Here is a 21,524-nt window from a genome sequence, read left to right as displayed (position 1 = left end):
TAGTCACTTCCACTTCTCTTTCATTTTTAGAACTGCTCTAATGTTTCAGCAAAGAACCTGCAACAGCAGCTGGACGTCCTTGAGGCGGACGGTCTTAATTGGCGGTCCCAAACAGAAGACTATGAGCGAGCCTTGGCCCGCAGAGTCCAGCTCTGCGCCACAAGGAATGAGATAAGTGAGGTGGGAACTGACGTGGTGCCTGAAGCCATTCTGAACCTAAAGCTTGTGCCCTATTGTCCATGTGTGTCACTCAGACACACACACACACACACACACACGCATGCACGCACGCACACACAGTGAATCAGGGCACTTTCTTTTTACCCTTGACCTTTAATCCACTGAGCAATGGCCTCAGCACTCAGAAAGTTTGACTAAATTTTAAACCCCCAAACTTGTTGAATTCAGTATGGTGTCAATGCATAGAACCTAGAAAATAGAATTAGGGTTTTTTGTTTGCTCCTACCCCTCTCCCCACCCTCACCCTCCTGTAAACTCTTATAGCAGTTGTTTTGCTTGAGTGAATACAGCCTATCAGGGCAAAGAGTGATACCATCCCTACGTGTCCAGCTCCAGCCTGCTGAGATTCTATTTACAAAGGTTGACTCATGATGAAGGGGGTGCTGAGGGTCAGGGGAATAGGCCTGTTGCCTCAGGGCTGCAAAGTATTATCACCAGAGTCAAGTGGCTGGTTTCATATTTACTCAGTCTGAGTGACTTCTCTGGCAAAACAACTGCCAGAGAAAAAGAAATAACAGATGAAAGATTTTCCTCTGAGGCCACATATGTAATTCCACCTCCCCTTCCCCAAATCTTATTGCCCAGACACGTACTGAACCACACCACCACCCTCCCCTAGTTAAACTTCACAGTCAAAGGTTGATTTGTTTTGAGGTGAAAATATAGGGATAACCAGGGTCCTGATTCTTGACTGGAATTGACAGCAGACCTGAAGGTACCATAATTCCAGATTTATCTCTATTTAGGGCAAGAAGTTTCTAAGTCCATGAATCACAAGTCCATTAGGAAACTGAGTGGACGGGAAGAAGTGGTAAACCTCCCTGATCATTGTGTTTATGCTCAGTTTACACAATCTAGGCCCAGCGAGTATCAAATACTATCAAATAACGTTAGAGCATGGACTTAACTTTGAGTAACTGAACTTGAATGCTGGTCTAGGCTTTTTCTAGCCCACAGGCAAGTGCAGGAAAGGAGCATGGCTGGAAGGAAAGAAAGCGGGGGAGAGAGCAGGAGAGGCCACCTGGATCACATTCAGCAGGAGGGAAACAGGAACTCACATCAACAGTGGTTTTCAGTTTAGCAATGTACCACCAGACTGGAGGGTTTCTGCTCAGAGTCCATGTTCCAGGAGTCACTGTGGCCCAGAGTCATTAATTCACTCGGCATTAAACCCCTAGTGTAGCCTGCTGCCTGTATGATAATAACCTTTTCCAGTGTCTGTGCTGCCTTTAACAGCACTTCAGCCAGGTATCATTAAGGAAAACAAACTTAATTCTCCCCAGGGCTATAAAATTTAGATTCACAGCCATAGAAATAATTTTTTTTTTACTGTCTTTTCCCAAAGTTATTGTCTGTCCTCTTTTTCTTTCTTCTCCTCCTCTCCTACCTCCATCCCCTTCTTCCTTATCTTCTTTTTTTGGATAAACATTTGCAAACATTTTGCTGAAAATCTCTCTCCCTGCTATGATGTGCAGCCCTATTTTATTGAAAGCACAAGAGAGCCGGCTAAGTGTTATAATTACCAGCTGCCTATGGCTCAGTCTCCCTCTTCCTGAAGCGCTGTGGCATTTATGGAGCTGGGTCTCCCTGTTCAAGCCCTGCCCACAGTGGTTCTATTTACAGGGCTGCCTCGTGATAAGCCTGTGCTGGGAGCCAGCCGGCTGGGAAGACAGATGTCCCTTCCAGTCATAGTAGGGATACCCCAGGATTGTCTGTACCGTAACAGGAGCAAGAAACCAGATACTTGCGGGTTCGATTTAGGAATCAGATATCTCTTAAATGGAAACTTAAATATTAAGAGAGTGAGTCTTCCCATTTGCTTCTACTTCATATCTAACTAACCTTTGATGAAAGTTGCAGTTTCCTATTTAAAGGATCTTTGAAAAATTTTGGCCCTTCTCTACATCCCTTTTTATAGAGACTTAGAAGGCATGTCACAGTATATCATGCACAACATGTACTTTCCAAGCACAAGCCTAATGGCACAATAATCAGAAAGAATATTTTCAGCACTCTTCAGTAAAATAAAGATATGTGTTGGAGCTCCCTTGTGGCTCAGCAGGTTAAGGATCCAGCATTGTCACTACAGCAGCTTGGGTCGCTGCTATGGCTTGGGTTTAATCCCTGGGAATTTCACCATGCTGCAGGCATGGCCAAGAAAAATAAAAAAGACGTTTATGTTCCAGTTTGTACTGAGAATGTCAGAGCCAGAGTCTATGTTGTAATATTTGACACCTAGACATTTTTATTATTATTGTCATTATTAGTATTTGGTACATGTGCTTAAAAATTAAAATTAAAAGAAATTTGTTATACTATTTTTTTGTATAAAAAAATAAAGTCTTGGAGTTCCTGTCATGGCACAGTAGAAACGAATCCAACTAGGAACCATGAGGTTGCGGGTTCGATCCCTGGCCTCGCTCAGTGGGTTAAGGACCCAGCATTGTCATGAGCTGTGGTGTAGGTTGCAGACATGGTTCAGATCTGGCATTGCTGTGGCTGTGGCATAGGCTGGCAGCTACAGCTCCGATTAGACCCCTAGCCTGGGAACCTCCTTATGCCACAGGTGCAGTCCTAAAAGGACAAAAGACAAAAAAAAAATGAATTAAAAATAAAAAAATAAAGTCAAATATCCCACCAGGGAACTAGACCAAGCACAGCATTTGACTTTTTAAGTTGATTTTAAAACATACTGTTTTACTTCCAATGTGCTTCAAGTGCTTCTTGGGACTTCACTGATTCTGATTTAAAACTGATTTTGGAGGATTTTCATTTTTCAGATGAGAAAATTGAAGAGTACACATTTTTCACTTGAGCATATGCTGCAGGACTGCAGAGTTTCTGCTCATAGTGTTTCTGGCTTTGGGCCAGAAGCTCATTTATTGGGCACCAACATTTATTGGGCACCAACTTGTCACCTGCTAAACACAAAATTCATCATTCAGTTACTGCCTGAGTCTGTTCAACTATTGCATGGTCTGATGTTAAATGTATCCTTTAACTATGTTTTCTTCTTCTATCTTTGTTTTCTAGTATATTTTTTTGCAAACTGTTCTTATGATCTGGTATAGTACCACAGTTCACCTGGTTATTTCAACCAGACTACTTTTTGAAGATGCCATAATTTACATGGTTTTAACAGCACTAAAGGCCCTTAGAAAAGAACTCAATACCTCAAGGCAAAATAAAGTGAGGTGTTCTATGTGTAATTTTTTTTAATGCAATATGATATTCCTTAAAGACAAAGAACCATGTGTTTTGTGGGGTTTTTTTGCCTTGATTGTCTTTGGGTAAAATATTATTTATGTCTAATTTGTATAGTATAGAAGACATAGTTAATTGTAAAACCTCATTTTCTCCACGTCTTCTTGAAAACAGACTTAAGATAGCCAGATTTTGTGGAGTTTTTTCTACACGTTTCACACAAAGGTACATTTTTATGCATGAAGATTGACTCTCGCTATACATTTGCTGGCCTGGCCATACAAATAATTTGTTAATACAGAAAGCACTATAGACATTCTCTGCCATTTAACATGACCGAACTTCATCAGTTACTTATTCTTTACACGTCTTCTTTAGAAATGTAATAACTTAATATCGAGCATGTTTTATTCTTGCAAACTGACTGAAAAAAAATCACCTTTACATTTACATGATGTTAATGGAAATTTGTCACTGGAGTCTCATTATGGGTCACAAACAATTACTTTGCTGAAAAGAATAGCAATGACGGAATTGGGTTGGCATTCATTTTCTCAAATAAATTTTGCAAATGGAAGCTTTTGTATAATTATATTACTTCAGCCTGAGATTTTGACACTGTAGCAACCTCTTACCCATCAGGAAGGGAACAGAAATGGACAATATATATATGCCTGTAGGTATATGTTCTACATATGCCAGAGTCTTTTGTTCCAGTCACACAGATTCTTTTGTCAGGTTGGATAGGTCAGTCACCTAAGGTCCAGGGAGATGAGGCATATTAGCAGCAGTAAATTAGGATATGGGAATGGTATGGCTATAGACACATACACAACTGATAGCATTAAACCTTCTCATATTGTATAGTGCTTTGCTGTTGACAAAATGACTATGGACAGCCACTGGCTGGCAGGAAAAGAAGCAGAAAAAGACGGTGTAGATGGGCAAAACACCTGATGGAGCAGCACTGTGGTATAGTGTAGATAGTTATTATTTTCCAGATTGATGATCTTAATTCATTATTTTAAGAAAAAAAATTAATTATCATTGTTCAACAAATATCATTATATGGCTACTGTGTGCCAGACCATAAGAACACAAAAGTCCTTAGGAAACTAAGAATCTAGGGCAACTTAAAGCCCAGGGGACTTCACAGTCACAGCCACTCATTTCTAGGCCCCTCTGTGAGTCTGGACAATATACATAAGAGGATAGGAGCGATTACAGTTTTTTATGAAAATGCCCATCCTGTAGGGTTAAAATCTGTTACAAGTTTGGTGTTTAACATCTACAAAACCACCATTCCTATAGAGGGCTGAATTTTTTTTTTCACTTTTTAAAATGTGACTGAAGTACAGTTGATTGATAAGGTTGTGATCATTTCTGCTGAGAGCTGAGGTTTAAAATCATGGTTAACTTTTCCAGAAAATAAAATGTAAATAAACTGTGAACACACAGAACTTTCAGAAGGGATAAAATAACTGTTACTGAGAAATACTGCCACCTGCAATTTCAAATGGAGCCATTGTCTTCTCCGTCTGAGCTGCCCCACTTCCTGCTTCTACAAGGCTAGTCCTAAGCACAGGAAGACAGCCATGTGGTTGCTGAATGGACAGAGGCCAAGAAAGTCTTGTCCTAAAATTTCTCCAGCACTAAAGCTGAATATTCTATTATTAATTATTATAGCAAGTCATTCAGGTTAAATTATGACTTTCAGTCCCTTCATTTCAAATACAAGCATGCCTGGGAAGTGATAACTGCAGCTTTTGCTCTGTAAAAATGAGCATCGGAAAGCTTTTTATCTGGAGCAGGCAAAATGGTGGGCAAGATATAGACATTAAGAAAAATGGACTGCTTGTTTTGTATTTTTGCTTCTGACCAATTACGCACCATAGTTATGGTGAAAGGCTTTTGTTTTAAATACATGTTCTTAGCTGTAAAATGTCCTATGTCCCTCACATAAATTGGCTTTGCCAGCAACAGACTCACAAATAATACATTCTTGCGCCAAAGTTGCCTCAACCAGCTTCGTCAAGAATAAAAATAGCAAGCCTGTCTCATTGTCAACCATCTTATTCCCTTTTGCTTCTTCTCTAAGAAGTTTTGTTTATTCCTGAACCAAGAGAGGCTTAGTTCTCCCTAGGAAATTTGAGAAAGATGCTTATTCTGCTATAGGTTCAGAAGTTTCAGAAGAACTACAGTTTTAAGGTCTTAATGACTTTTTTCTAATTATAGCTCTATTAAATTAGTCTGCTTATTCCACAGCAAATAAGGAGGAGCTGAACAAGTGGAAAGATAGGAAAATCACACTATTCTTTTGAGAAAATACCTTTCTCTTGATTTTCTGAAGATTTTCAGAAATTTTCTTAATATGAATTATAACACCATTTAAAGATTTTGAATACAGTACACTTTCTCTTGCCCACGGCTTTGGGTGTTTTTTCCTGCTTCTGAGCTCCAGTTGAGCAGTTGCCCTAGCCATCTCCACCATTCCCCATTGTTGACAAGCTAACTAAAGTTAGAAACAGCTGCGTGAACAACGATACCATAGCCGAGCAATCACAGTGCTCAGTTCCTTTAAAAATATGATCACAAGTTATGTGGGGATTAGATGGGAAGTTAAGTTTTCATATTGGAATGTGTAGGTAAGAAAATTAAGCAAGGCTAGATTTTTCTGAAAATCTGATTGCTGAAGATAGTTCATGCATTCTGCCTTCCACCTTGTATTTGCAATAATTCTGAATTTGAGCTGGGAAAGGTACAGGATTTTAAAGTGAGTTTCCAGTGGGACCAAAAGAGAAAAGTGCCAGCAACTTTGTCAAAAGAGCTCGTGTGTCAGAAAGAAACTGATCCCATTTCACATACCCATAACGGCATGAACATTCTTTGGCCTTATAAATCATCTTCAGTGGAGGTGCATACATTCTGAAGCAAACAGAAATAAAATTGCACTCATTTATCAGTCTTAAATTTCTTAATCCAAAGTAGACGTAAAGTGTCATGGCTTAGAATTAAAGTGTTAAAGCTTAGCCTTCTGTCATTCATCACATAGTTTTCAAATAGATGTTGATCTTTCCTGTTTAAACAGGTAGATGTAACCCAGTGATTATCAGGTTTATGACAGAGCCCCTCTTCCATTCTTTATTTTTTTTAATTTAATTTAATTTAAATTTAATTATTACTCAATGAATTTATCAAATCTGTAGTTGTATAATGATCATCACAATCCAATTTCACAGGATTTCCATCCCACCACCCAAGCACATCCCCCCACCCCCCAAACTGTCTCCTCTGGAGAACAAAAGCTTTTCAATGTCTGTGAGTCAGCATCTGTTCTGCAAAGAAGTTCAGTCGGCCAGACACTGTAAAACTCTTAGAGGAAAACATAGGCCAAACACTCTCTGACATAAACAACAGCCACATCTTCTCAGATCCACCTCTTAGAGTATTGACAATAAAAACAAAAATAAACAAATGGGACCTAATCAAACTTAAAAGTTTCTGCACAGCAAAGGAAACCCTAAACAAAATGAAAAGACAACCCACAGAATGGGAGAAAATCTTTGTAAATGAATCAACTGACAAGGGATTAATCTCCAAAATTTATAAACATCTTCTGCAGCTCCATACCAAAAAAAACAACCCCATCCAAAAATGGGCAGAAGATCTAAACAGACAGTTCTCCAAAGAAGACATACATATGGCCAAAAAAACACATGAAAAGATGTTCAACATCACTCATTATTAGAGAAATGCAAATCTTCTATTCTTTAAACTGAAGTTTATAAATCAGGGTCCAATAAGGGAAAAAAGAATACAAAGTTTTATTTCACAGTGGATACATGTTAGTGACAGGACATATTTTTTTTCTTTCATTTTATTATTTTATTTTTATTTGTATTAAAAATAAAAATTGTATTTTTAACTATACTAAAATGCACATAACATAAAGTTTACCATCTTAACCATTTTAAGGGAATGATTAAGTGATACATTTGCATTTTTGTACAACCACCACCACTATTCATTTCCAGAACTTTTTCATCGCCCCAAAGAGGGACTCTGTGCTCATTAAACAATAACTCTATGTTGAGGACATGTTTTTAATGCAAGAATCTCTGGTTTCCTCAGATGTAGTAGTTATTACACCTATAGTCAGATTATGACTTCAGGAAAAAAGAAGTTCCTGCCAAACATTTACGTGATTAACTAAGGATATAGTCCCTTTATATCTTAATCCTATAAAATTGACCTCATTTTTCCTTTCCCACTAATATCAAATACATGTATATTAAAACATAATCTGTCAAAAATACTGTTTATTTCATAAATATACCAACCGAATAATACTTTTAAATATTTTCCTGAGTCCTAATAGAGAAATCATTTCCAAACTTTGAAGTTTCTACTTTAGAATATTGCTAAATTGATTTGTCAATTTAAATGTTTTATGTGGTCTCTTTGCTTGTAATTTAAAACTCATGTTCAACAGTTTCATTTACCATATAAAATAAACAACACTGATTAAGTATTGTTGTGGCAGGTGCAAAAATTACATCAGTTTAATTTCCATGTATGCAATTAGGCTGGGGCTTCATAGATCGTTGTCTTTGGGAAGCGTTAAAGATAAGGTCAAGGTTTTGTTTTAACAATATGTAGATTTTGAAATAAGCATTTTGAAAAAGCAAGCATTTTCTAGGGCAGATATATTTGTCTGCATTATTAGTCTAAAATCCAGCATGTGAATAGCCTTTATTCCCTCCCAAATAATTTATTTGCTGTCATTGAAAGGAATTTTAATGTTTTTCTGACTCTCCTTGTCATAGCTCAAATTTATCAACCATGACATTGTTCATTCTTGGCTGTTAAATGCTTCTATACAATCTGAGAATGTTTATGTTTTCTTTGTACTCCTCTTTGCTGATAACATAAAGAGTGAGTTGCCTATCAATTTGTTTATCCTTCTTGAATATGGAGAAGGGCACAGAAAGTGGTATGGTTAATGGAACTAGACGGCTTAGAATTTTGGTTCACTGAGAAAGCTGAACTGTTTGTTTTTAAGACAGTCATACTCTATGCCCTGTTTTTGGTGTAAAGCCATATACTCTGTTTACACATAAGTTAGCATTGCCAGCAGGGGAAACAACTGTCACTTTACGTGCCATTTTTAAAGGTCCTCTGATGTTAATGACTTTTTAAAAAAGTTTTCTTGTAGTTAATTTACAAGGTTGTGATAATTTCTGCTGTACAACAAAGTGACCCAGCCATACATATACACATATCCATTCTTTCTCAAATTCTTTTGGCTCATATCTAAAAAGTAGATCTCCTCTGGAAACTGCCAATGAAAAATAATTTTTAACTGGATTTAGGCAAATAAAGTCCTATTCCTACTGGCTCTCTTATTGGGTCTCCTTTTCAACCCCACCAATGTCCTTGTTGGTCTAAATGTCAACACTCCACTGACCTCTGCCACATGAACGGCTCCCTGGAGCCTTAATAAGTTTATTCATGATGGCTGTAAGAGCACTGGAATATGGAAGGATCTAGGACAATATTAGCACACAGAGAACAGAGTGGGTTGGAAAATGATGTCAAATTAATACAAATAAGAAAATTAGAGTTGTCAAAATCTATGATATGTTAAAAAAACTTTCTTTTTAAAAAAATTTTATTTTCTTTTTTTTAATTATTTCCCCAATACAATTTTTTTTCTACTGTGCAGCATGGTGACCCAGTTACACATACATGTATACATTCTATTTTCTCACATTATCATGCTCCATCATAAGTGACTAAACATAGTTCCCAGTGCTACACAGCAAGATCTACACTTTGCTCATAATGAGTGAAGTCAGTCAGAAGAAGAAAGACAAGTACTATATGATATCACTTATATCTGGAAAAAAAATTTCTTGATCAAAGGCCAAAGGATATTCTATAACTGTAATCCCAATTATAAATTACAAACCAAAAAGTAGCAAGAACAGTTTATAATCCCCTATATTTTGGAGATATGTTTAAATCTACATTATGTATTCATTTAGCACACTTGATTTCTATTGAAAATCCCTCTGAATACATTTTGAACATCGTGAATATTTTGAAATAGAGACATTTTGATTTATTGCAAGTGAATATTAGTATCTCTTTTTAAGGAAATCACCTCTTTCTTTTTATTGAACTGCAGCTCAAAGAGTCATTTAGAGATATCAAAAAGAAATTCAATAATTTGAAGTTTAATTACACTAAGAAAAATGAAAAAGCTCGAAATCTGAAAGCTCTCAAATACCAAATTCAACAAATTGATATGTATGCTGAGAAATTACAGGTAATGAGAAAGTGTGTGTGTGTGTGCGCATGCTACTACAATTATTGCAAAATTATTTTGCATTTCAATTCTAGATGCCTAACCCTTGGGCTTTTGTTATAGCATTAGGAGCCAAATGATAGTTTTTAATTTTTGTAACAATTGTATTTTACTTCATGTAAAATACATAATAGATTTTTTTCTTGAAGCCGCTCCAGAATGATTTCTGCCAAACCTACTCTACTCAGCCTTACTGCTTCCAATCTTCCCGCCATAAACACACGTGTGCACATGCACACACACATACACACACACACCTCTTGTACACCCCTCTTTCTTTCTTTGTGCCCACCTTTGTCAGGAGCTTCCTCCACTGCTCCTACAGCCCTGTATACCTTCCTTGATTATCACATATACTGGCTGGATTATTTGATTGCCTTTCTCAGGAGGCAGTGAATTTATTGAAGGTAATACAATATTTGATTTACGATCATTATCTTTTTTAAAATCATAACGTCATTCTCAAAATATGGAATAGATCCCAGTATATGGTAAATTTCCTGTATGTTCACTGAATGCTGAATCAGTAAACTATCTGGAAGAAAATATTCTTTTCAAAATGTATTTTTATAATTATGATTTTAACATTAAATAGAAGACACTACAAAAATATTCCCAAGTGTTTCCCTCAATATTTAATCACCAGCTAGGCTGGTAAAATAAGAATTGAATGTCACTAAATTTATTTTTCTGCTTAGGCTTTGAAAAGGAAAATGGCAAAAGTTGAGAATAAAACTTTTTTCTTCAATTATCCAAATAATAAAGTGAATGTCCTTTTGGAAGCCATTAAGGATTTGCAGAAATATGTGGAAGAGTTTGACAGAGTTGTGACAGACTACAGGAAGAATTTGGACCTGACAGAGCATCTCCAGGAGTTGATAGAGGAGGTATCCTCTTCTTGTTGGAATGTCATATGTGTTGCAATGTTGTTTTTTTTAAATGATACATGAATTTAATGACAATAATAGCTGATCCTTTTCATGATTATTTCCTTAGGATAATTTTTTAAAGCAGAATTGCTGGACCAAAGGGGATGCAGCTTACAAGGTTTTGATTGTATTGTTCAGTTGCTCTTTAGAAAGATTTCACTAATTTGCTCTTCTTACCAGCAACAAAGGAAAAGTTCTTATTTCTCCATAACCCCATCAACTTAAGATTTTTAGCCATCGTGATATGTTCACTGCTGGATATCTGATAAAATACTCAAAATGACTTATTTACTACACAGAGTTTGAGAATGTTTAGAAAGAAAGATGATACTTGGATTTTTCAGGTATAGACATTGGTGTTGGTGTTGTTTTGTCAAGAGGATCAATGGAAAAGTATACAAAAATTATTTGATATTTGGCCAGTTAAAGTTATTGTTTGTACACTTCATACTGAAGAAACTACACTTGAAGTTCTTGAACGTTCTTTGGAGTCCATTATTCTGAGATACAAAACATCTCTCTCACTAATGTAATGAGCTTTTAAACTTAATAGCACATTAAGGAAGACTGAGATGATTATTCTTCAATATCTGATAGATAGGTTTGCTGTTCTTCTGTGGCACTTATTTAAAGTAGCTCCTAGCTGAGTCAATGTGTTTCCATTTCTCACTCAGCATAAGAGCTCCTGGCCTTGGTCAGACATATTTCTTCCATCACCATTATTTATTTTTAGTGAAAAACTGTCTCAATTTTCCTCTGTGCTTTGAAAATATGACTATCTTCTACCAAGAAAATGTCAGATGTTACACTTCAAATGATATTTCCTCAATATATAGACTAAATCTTATTCCTAAAAGAGAATTTATTTCTTAGAGTGTTATTTGGGCAATATGTTATCCATTTGTTGTTAATGATTTCAGTTAATTAGGTTGGTTTTTGTGTTTGAGCTTTTTTCTTTCCTTTAGCTGATATTTAGATTCTTTTTAGTGCCATATGCTTTTTATACTGCCTGTTCTTGTAGGTTTGCAACATTCCTCTTTGGAATTATGCTTCAGGCAAATCCAAGAGGGCACCAAATGAATTTCCATATGTCTGCTTTCTCATCTGACTCTAATTTCCAAGTGAGAAAGTATATGATCATGTTGCGATATTTTCTTTCGTAGGACTTAGAGAATTCACGCTCATGTGAGAATAAAGTTTGAGGAAACTGAAATTTGATACTTCAGTGGTCAAAATGGAGACCTTTGGAAGGATGATGTCTCTTTGTCCCACTTTAACTTAGTGTCATGCTTTGTCCCACTTTAATTTAGTGTCACTTTTGGTATGAAGATGCAAGTGCCACAGTTGTAAGAGTTGGAAAATATTCCACAGAATGCAAGACAAAGAAAGCTGTGGAAATTCTCCACCAGCAGTTCAAAAAGTTTATCACACCCTCAGTGCCTCAGCAAGAAGAAAGGATTCAGGAGATCAATGACCTCGCTCAGCGCTTATATGGTGAGGTGTCTTTTAAGATACACAGTGAGTCACCATTGAACAATGTTCTAGTGAACTTCATCCAGCAGAAAACAGCATGGAAAGCCCTCAAGTTCCTCACTCCACCAACCTATTCAGGGAAAAGTTTCAAGATAAGAGCAAAGTGAACAATGGGGAATAGAGGAAGGAACTCCTGGCTGTAGGAGATGAAGTCTGTGGATTTTTAACCACCGTTTGTAAACCCTTCTCTCTTCTCTTTTCTCTCCCTTTCCTGTTGTTCATCTTTATGGCAATAAAACCAGAACAGTACTCAGTTTATGAAGACAAAAAAAAAAAAATCTGCTGTCCAATGGAGTGATTCCTCAAAAAACATACAAAACTCCCATGATACTTTAGGTAGAAAGCTAAGACTGAAACCTACAGCCCTGTCATTTCCATGAAGATTATGGTGCATGGATAGAGGATAGAGCTGCCTGATTTTCCCTTGTCTTCCTCTCACTTGAGGAATAAATGGGAAAACTCCAATGATCGTCTCACGGGTTATACTTCCCTCTTCTCCGTGGTGACTATTGGTCTAAGAAGTCTTCTTATCTGAATGAGGCCCCCATTTAAAAGACCCCTGGAGGTGACAGCCCTTGAGGTTGCAGAGGAATAAGATTCACGAATTCCCTGACATTGTTAACTATGAGGCCAAGAGTAATTCCTAGTGACTGGGCAAATCTAGCCCAAAAGAAGGTACAACAGGTGCTACAAAGTGCTTCATTTGGCTGCCCACAGCTGCTGCCAGCCAGATGGATATTTTCTTTTCTTACATGAAGCACTATCCACAGATAGCCATAAAAAAATTTTATAGAACAATATATACTGCACTACCTAATATTAAATTATGGAGGGTAAATTATTAATGATTTTCCAAAAGAAAAGGATAGAAACATAAAAACAATAAAATATTGATTGAAAAATTAATGGAAACTGTGAAGTTTCATTCCTATTGTAGTTACTATATGTATAAGTGTACTAAAAAGTTTTGGAGGCTCTCCACTCCCATAAAATGGTTTATATTTTCCTCTATTACTGTATTTTTCACCCTATAGCATAATTACCTTTTCATTTATCTGTCTTCTCAACTGACCATAAGCCCCTTGAGGATAGCAAGGGAAGTATATTTTACCCCAATATGTCAATGCCTATTCAATTTCAGCACATGGAAGTACTCACAAAGACCCCAAAAAAGTTACATTACCTTCCTAACATGCACAATCCCATATTCTGCTTTCTTTAAATCCCTGGCCCTTCTCATCAGCTGACATACTGTATAGTTATTTGTCTATTTGGCTTTCCTTCTCAGAGTGTAAATTTCTTGAAAGAAGAGATTTTGCCTGTTAGTTCAGGCTTAATGGTACATACTAAGTGCTTAACAAATAGTTAATGAATAAATGAATCACCTAGTGAATAAATGAGTGGCATGAGTTTTCATCTGTTCAGTATGGAAGCTATGCTATTCATTTTATAAATTTCATCAAGTAGGATACTTTGGGAATATTATATCAATTCATACAGGCCACAGGCATTATTGAACCTAGAATTTTAATGTAAATAAATTTATCTCAAAAAAAAAACCTTTTTAAATACCTAGTATGTGCTAGGCACTATGATGGATATCAAGACATAAAATCTAGTTCCATCACTCAAGAATCCACAGTCTATGCCTAAAAATCACAGTACAGTAAATTCAATGAGAAAGGTATAAAACATGTGTATTAGCTTTCTGGGGCTTCTATAGCAAAATACCACAGAGTGCATGACTTAAACAACAGACATTTATTTTCTCACAGTTCTGGAGTCTTGGAGTCTAAAATCTAGATGACAGAGTTGGTTTCTACTGAGGTTTCTCTCTTCTTTCTGCCTTTTCACATGAAATTCCCTCTGTGACAAGCACACTAGTTCTTGGTGTCTTTCCCTTTTCTTGTAAGGACACCAGTTGTATTAGATTGGGGCCCATCTAATAACTTAATCACCTCTTTATAACTTAATCACCCTTTAAAGACCTCACCTCCAAATATGGTCATATTCTGGGATTGCGGCTTCAACATAGTAATTTTGGGTAGGACACAATTCAGCCCACAACAATGTACCATACTAATTTAGCCTAAATTTTGTCAGGTAATACTTCAGGTTTAATTCCCCGCTTCTCCAGTTATTGTCTGGGTTACCCAAAGAGGCTCTTTTGAGCCCTGGATTCCTCATTTGGAAAATTCAATAGAACCTATCAGAGGAGGATTATGTTAGCAAATGCATGTAAAATGCCTAGCCACAGGCAATAATAAGCACTCATGACATGGTAGCTATTTGTATTATTGTTCTAATATGGAGAGATAAAATCCAGTTGGGAAAGATTAAGAACATTTTCACAAAGGTGGTGGCATTTGTGGCAGACCTTGAGGCGTTGGTGGATTTGTCATGTAGAAATAGGGAGTATTGGAGAGTATTCCCAGTAAAGAAGACTCAATGGTTTTAAGGATTTTGAAGGAAGAGTTACTGGTTCAGTTTGGTCAGAGATTAAAAACGTGAAAGAATTAGGGTGACATCTCTTTGAGAGGGGCCATTTGAAACCATATTATGGAAGGCCTTGAATGTATACTTTTCTAGCCTTTGAAGAACAGTTGAATGCTCTGAAGAGGAAAAAACTGATTAAAATGGACCTTTAAGAATACTAATATAGCAAAACTATTTAGGTTACGTAAGTGTGACCTGGCATAACAAATGTAACCATTTTTCTAGAATACCTGGTTTTTCCAAAAACACCTTGATTCGTCTGTTTAGCAAGTATTTTTTAGTAAGCACTTGCTATCTACCAGCCCTTATGCTGGACACGGGGGAGATAAGTTAATGCCTGGGAATGTTTTTTCTCCTAAAGATTTGACCCTTAACAATAGTTTTATCCCTTTTCTTCCCCAGGTTTTGAAGAAGGGCAGAAGTATACCGAGAAAATAGTGGCTAAGCACAAGGAGGTTCTCGAATCTGTTACTGAATTATGTAGCTCTCTCACGGAGCTTGAAGAAAAGCTGAAGGTAATTTCTTCTTACCAGAATATGAATTTTTAAGTGATATAAATAAAAATGTGTTGAGCAAGTGTCTTCTGGTGCAAAGATGTTCTAATGGAAATTCTCAAGGGACAGAACATGCACATTTGTTTCACAGCTTTCTAACATAATTATCTGAGTGTTTCTGATAATTAATTCTGTTTCTTTTCCATCACTGCTGAGAAAAATATTGCTGAGAATGAGGGCTAAACACAATTAAGGTGTCTCGTTTACATTTTCATGGATCGTATCCTAAAGGATAAACGTGTGTCATTTAAATCAAAGTAAAGTCTATATTAAGTAACCTTATGTTTTCATTCATAAGTAATGCATATTTTTCCCCCAAACTGTGGCCTCAGAGAAGAGAAAACTAATCTTCAGGTATATTATTAACTGACTCTTTAGCTTCATAGACATATTAAACTGATCCTGAGCCTCTTTTATGGAATAAAAAAAAACTGATGGTAAAAATAGAGAGGAAATACATTTATGACTAGGTCTAGGCAAAATCCAGTTAAAAGAGAGAGATGTAATGTGTGTGTGTGTGTGTGTGTGTGTGTGTGTGTGTGTGTGTACATATGTGTTATTTTGTCTGTCATGCCAAAATTGATTTCATTAGTGATGTTTTTGTTTTTTGTTTGTTTGTTGTTTGTTTGCTTGCTTTTTAGGGCTGCACCCACGGCATTCAGAGGTTCCCAGGCTAGGAGTTTAACCGGAGCTACAGCTGCCAGCCTATGCCAGAGCCATAGCAACACAGGATCCAAGCATGTCTGCGACCAACACTACAGCTCATAGCAACACCAGATCCTTAACCCCCTGAGAGAGGCAAGGGATCAAACCCACAACCTCATGGTTCTTAGTTGGATTCTTTTCTGCTGCACCACAACCAGAACTCCATTAGTGCTATTTTTATAACTGGCTGAAAGATGAAAAAACCAGTTATTTAGGCAGAAAGAATGGCAAGGAAATTAAGAGCTCAGGCTCTAGAGTAAAACACAGCCACCTAGGAATACCAACTCTCCAAATTATTGGAATTGTATTTGGGATGAATTCCTTAATGGCCCTGAGTCTCAGTTTCCTGATCTATAGAATGGAGGATATAGAGGAAGCTACTCACAGTGTAAAGATAGGATGTGAAGACAGCCATGATTATTTGTTGTGATTGCCATTGTTATTGAGACATATCAGTGTTCTTGCAGTTCAGGGCAGAATTCTATTTACTTCTAACGATATTTTTTCTATGTGAATTTCCATATCATAGATCTGAGTACCTCTCCCATTCAAAATAGTTTGCTAAGGTTTTAAATCATTGGGCTCTGACTCAAATGATATTTGTCCTTGGCTTAAGAATCTAGATTTTTCAACTTTTTTTTTTACCATTTTACAAAATACTACAGTGAACACCTTTATATGTAAAGTCAAACCCAAATGCTACCTCCTCTACAGCTCCTTCCTTAGCTGTGTCACCCCCTCTCTGACCTCTCAAAGCATCTGTGTTTCTTCCTACCTATAAGCATCACACATAAGTCCCATTATGTCCTAGACTCTCTTTTTCTATACTTGAGTTTAGCACCCCACACAGCATTGAACACTATGCTTTGCCTAAAACAGGTTCTCCAGGAAGGGTTTTGGCATGTGTAGTTAAAGCTCAAAAGATTAATACAGGAAAAAAGAATCATTCACTAGCTCAAAAGTGTGATTTGGGTAGATATAAAAATGAAGAAGAGGCGTTCTTATTGCAGCTCAGTAGCAGCAAACCCAACTAGTATCCATGAGGATGAGGGTTTGATCCATGCCTTTGCTCAGTGGGTTAAGAATCCATTGTTGCTGTGAGCTGTGGTGTAGGTCGCAGATACAGCTTGAATCTGGTGTTGTTGTGGCCATGGTGTAGAATGCCAGCTGCAGCTCCGACTGGACCCCTAGCCTAGGAGCTTCCATATGCTGAGGTGTGGCCCTAAAAATAAAAATAATAAATAAAATAAAATAAAAATGAAGAAGAGCCTCTCTGGCAAAAGAAATAGGCATCACCATTACCCTTACAAGTTATAGCCTGAACCAAAGCCTGTGCAAGAATGCTGACTAACACTGCGCAGATGTTGGTATGAGAGCAGAAATATCTAAATTTTATGTTTTTAAGATTGATGCTATGACTCTCTTTTATAGGGGTTGTTGAAAATATGCCTGGAAATCCCTGTCAAGTTTGAAACCATAATAATAATCCTTTCTGTTTATATAGCAATTTGAGATTTATAAAGGATTTTCGTGTATATTACGTCAGTGATATCCAAATAACTCTGTGATGGTGATAAGGCAGATGTTGTTTTCTTCGTTTTAGAGTGGAGTTCAGAGAGGGTAAAAATGCTTTGCTTGGGGCTCCACAGTCAGGAGTGGTAGATCTAGGATATGAATTTAGGTGTAATTCAGAATCTAGTACTCTGCCCACAACTGCCACTTTGGAATTAGGTACCAATTAAAGCAGAGTGGTTTATTCAGTAACACAAACCAATTTAAGTTTTAGAGTTAAGGGTAAAAGTTGAATCTCCCCAAGTCCTCCAAGTTGAAGTGACACGTACACCTTGAAAATCGTGCCTGTTTCTTTAAGGCCCATCTAATGTGCCTGCCCAGGTAGTTCAGAGTACCTTCTGTTGCAATATGACCTCATCCCAAACTGGTGTCCTGCCCTTGGTGTGCCTGTGGCTCCTGTCAGCGTCACAATGTCATTGCAGCTCTCATACTGGCTCCAGAGCAGTTTGTAAATCCTGTCTACGTCCATGACAAAAACAGAGCCCCATGAATTGCAGGAGCAAAATATCATTCCCCACAAAGTGCCCTTTGTTCTCAATTTTTTTTTTTTTTTTTTGCCACACTTGGTGATATTTCCTTCCTCTTTTCATGAGTCTCCCAAACATTTTGCTTATATAAATTCTCTGGATTTCCTTCTTTGTTCTCCAACAGAGTCTTCCATCATTTCTGCCTCATGGCTTCTCCCCTAGAACTTCCCAGTGGTTTCAAATGCCAGGCACCATAGCTTTTCTCTCTAGAGAATGCTCCTGTAGGTGCTTCCTATTGTAACAATGACTTTTTTCCCCTGCTGGGCCTTTGAACAACTAGTTTTTACTGGCAATAAATTTTATCAAAGGAGTGAGATAGGAAGGGAACTGAGCTTGAAAGGACAGTTTTATAAATCAAATCAGCCTCTTGTGGGATACATGTACTGAAAGATTGCAAGTAGCCTATGTTTTCTTCCATGTGGTTGTTGCGTGGCAGTGTTCCCTCAACTTTCCTGGTCCAAGTTCTCACTAACCATCACTTTGTACAGCAGGAAGATGTTTTAAAGATGAATCTGAGTTTGGAAGACTTCCACGATGATTGTGTTGACCTATTAAAAGAACCAGCGAGAAATAAGCAGACAATATTTGATAAAGGAAGAAATAAGGTAAAGAAAACTATGTACACTCAGATATTCATTACTTTTGTTTGACGTTAGAGTCATTTGTGCATTACAGAAAAGAAAAAAGGTGAACCGAAGCCTTCTTATCTCTCTGAATTGAATCTTCCAATATAAATGTGAGGGTCCTCATCCCTTACTTCTTTTCTGTCCCTTACTTAGTCCATTTCTTTCACCTGTGCTCTTTCCCTCTGAGTCCCTCCTATTGAATACAGCAACCATAGCATTTCACAGCGGCACTGGGACAGCCATTCAAACACCATAGTGTTGTCCCAGTTTCCTATTTTTGTTTCTCCCATCTTTACCTGCCTTTCTCGTTGTCCTTTCAATCTCAACTTCAAATTTTATCATACCACCAAGCTATGATTTTGTTGTTTTACAGTACTCATTGGAAAATCTTAATAAATGAAACTAGATTGTATCTTGTTTCCAGAGAACTCTACCTCTAAGATGGTATTTCTGGGCACATGTACTAAAACATAGAATGCAACTGAAATATAATACTAAAGTGTTTAGAGAGATGTTTAAATTACTTTCAAGCCTGATCATTACAAATAAATTAAGCATGTAGCAAAAACTGCAAATACTCACAAAATGCAAATGCATTTGGAAAACATTATTTAAATCACATCATTATGGATTTTCGGTAAAAGTTGCTCACTATCTATTCATAGCTTCCGGACTATAATTAGCCCTTGACTTTATGTTTTGCCAAGGGTTGCTCCCCATGTTGTATCCCTCCTAAGGAACTAAAGAAACAAGCAGAGTCAATATTATTCTCAACTGCTCCCAAATAAATAAAGTATATGTTTTGTGACTTAAGAGTTCAAAAAAATCTTCCCACTTGTTGCAGTCATCTCATGGAGGAAGACTTATCTTCCCTTAAAGTAAATATAGTTCTGAGAGCTTCTTTAGAGGTCCTTTTCTGCGGGTTAAATCTATGTCAAGGTCTAGTGCAATTATACAACCACCAGGTAGCAAGTACCATTAATTAAGCACACTGACTTTTTTTGTGGAATGGCCTTGTAGCATCTAAATACTGATTCCTCTCTGAGGCAAAGGAAAGCTGCCAAACCTTGATCTTATATCAAGGTTATATCAAGTCTTATATCAAATGTTCTTTGGTTACTCTGATTGTCTAAACCAGGATTTCTAAACCTCAGCACTGTTGGACCCAAAGAATTCTTTGTTGTGGGAACTGTCCTATGTATTATATGATATTTAGCAGCAACTCTGACCTCTGTTGACATGATGCCAACAGTACCTGCCCTCATCCAGTTGTGACAAAAAATGTCTGTAGAAATGATCAAATGTGCCCTGGGGGGGAAAAATCACCCTTGATCGAGACCGACAAGTAGAAATAATAAGGAGTAACATTAAATGCATCACATTTTCTTAACTAAGTTACAAGACGTACTAAACCCAACATCACATTATTTATTGTTATTATTATCATTATCATTATCATTATCGTTGTATTTTTAGGGCTGCACCTGAGGCATATGGAGGTTCTCAGGCTAGGGGTCAAATCAGAGCTGTAACCACTGCCCTATACCACAGCCACAGCAATGCCAGATCTAAGCTGAGTCTGCAAACTATATCACAGCTCATGGCAACACCGGATCCTCGACCCACTGAGCGAGGCCAGGGATCAAACCTGCGTCCTCAAGGATACTAGTCAGATTCATTTGCACAGAGCCATGACAGGAACTCCTATTTATTTTTTAAAACCCTGAAGATTTTTCTACATTGTCAACTACACACATTTACTAAGATTAGGAACAAAAGTTGTTGCTGCCAAAGCAAGCACACTCCTTTATACTTAGTAAAAATGGCTTCTCTTGCTTTTATTAATTTTTCTTAGAAAAAAATTAAAGGAATAGATTCCTTTAAATAAAAAAGCAAGATTTAATTTCACTGAGAAATCACTTTTATTTTAATATAAATTAAAAGATATTGATAGATCATCAGATATTTAGGATTAAAGTGAAAATCCTTAATTACAACTTTCCAGATATCTCATTGATCTAATTTCATGTATACATTTTGGTGCAATTGGCAAAATGAAAGGGTGGCAGTAATCTTCACTTTTAAATACATCAATCACATTTACCCTCTTACTGTCTCTATCATTTGTATTATAAGTCAAATGTAATGAGTTTCTGAAATACCATGCCGGCAAATAGCAAGAAATACCAACTAAAAGCTTATCCAGGAGTCACTGCAGTCAGTTCTAATACCCTAAATGGTATTGTTCTTCCCTAGAAAATTATTTGAGTCAGAAAGAACAATTCCACCAAACTATTACAGGGATGTTTTCATCACAAGATTTTTCTCCAGGAGATAGTAAAGTGTTTCTCATTTTCTGACCCAAAAAAATACAGCAGGTGAAATTAGACAATTAAGTAAATGCAATGCCATCAGTGATGCTGTTTTATTCCCTAAGGTGAGCACCAAAGCTAAATCCACAGTAATATTTGAAAACCCTAAGGTTAAACAGAGACATGGAATATTAAGAGCCCTGCCTAAAATCACAGAACTATTTAAGGCTTGTGGTGCCAGAATTATAGTATTCTACTGCTAGAAGGGATTTAACAATCATTTGATCAAATCTTATTTTACAGTTGAGGAAACCGAGGCCAAAAGAGATTAAATATTTTGCCCCCAAAAATCACAGAAAGTAGTATCAGAACTGGGCAGGTAGCCCAGCTCTCCTGAATGTCAGCCAGGTAACTTTTTTTCACAAGACCAAAGAGGGATTCCAAGAACCTATTACA

The 21,524-nt window shown here is 37.0% G+C and overlaps 1 protein-coding gene across 11 annotated transcripts in view; it reads left to right on the top strand.

Moving 5' to 3' along the window:
- Nucleotides 1-21,524, top strand: part of CCDC141 (coiled-coil domain containing 141) — a 207,913-nt gene that overhangs the window by 165,868 nt on the left and 20,521 nt on the right. For 8 of the 11 annotated variants that reach the window (XR_014829842.1, XR_014829841.1, XM_084999981.1 and 5 more), the window contains 6 exons: nt 31-180; nt 9,635-9,775; nt 10,513-10,701; nt 12,054-12,237; nt 15,175-15,287; nt 18,619-18,735. Coding sequence is in view for 9 of the 11 variants with exons in the window: in XM_084999981.1 (XP_084856107.1) it covers nt 31-180; nt 9,635-9,775; nt 10,513-10,701; nt 12,054-12,237; nt 15,175-15,287; nt 18,619-18,735 (894 nt within the window). In the remaining 2 variants the exon portion in view is untranslated. The remainder of the gene's footprint in view (nt 1-30; nt 181-9,634; nt 9,776-10,512; nt 10,702-12,053; nt 12,238-15,174; nt 15,288-18,618; nt 18,736-21,524) is intronic. The other 3 variants (XM_084999980.1, XM_084999979.1, XM_084999985.1) reach the window with 1 other exon arrangement.

Source organism: Sus scrofa, chromosome 15 (genome assembly GCF_054392235.1).
Source record: "Sus scrofa isolate SSC_HxYL_T2T_F1_AM1 chromosome 15, Sscrofa_HxYL_maternal_Yorkshire_Landrace_v2.0, whole genome shotgun sequence".
NCBI classification, from domain to species: Eukaryota; Metazoa; Chordata; class Mammalia; order Artiodactyla; family Suidae; genus Sus; species Sus scrofa.
This window is presented reverse-complemented; position numbering and strand designations above follow the sequence as displayed.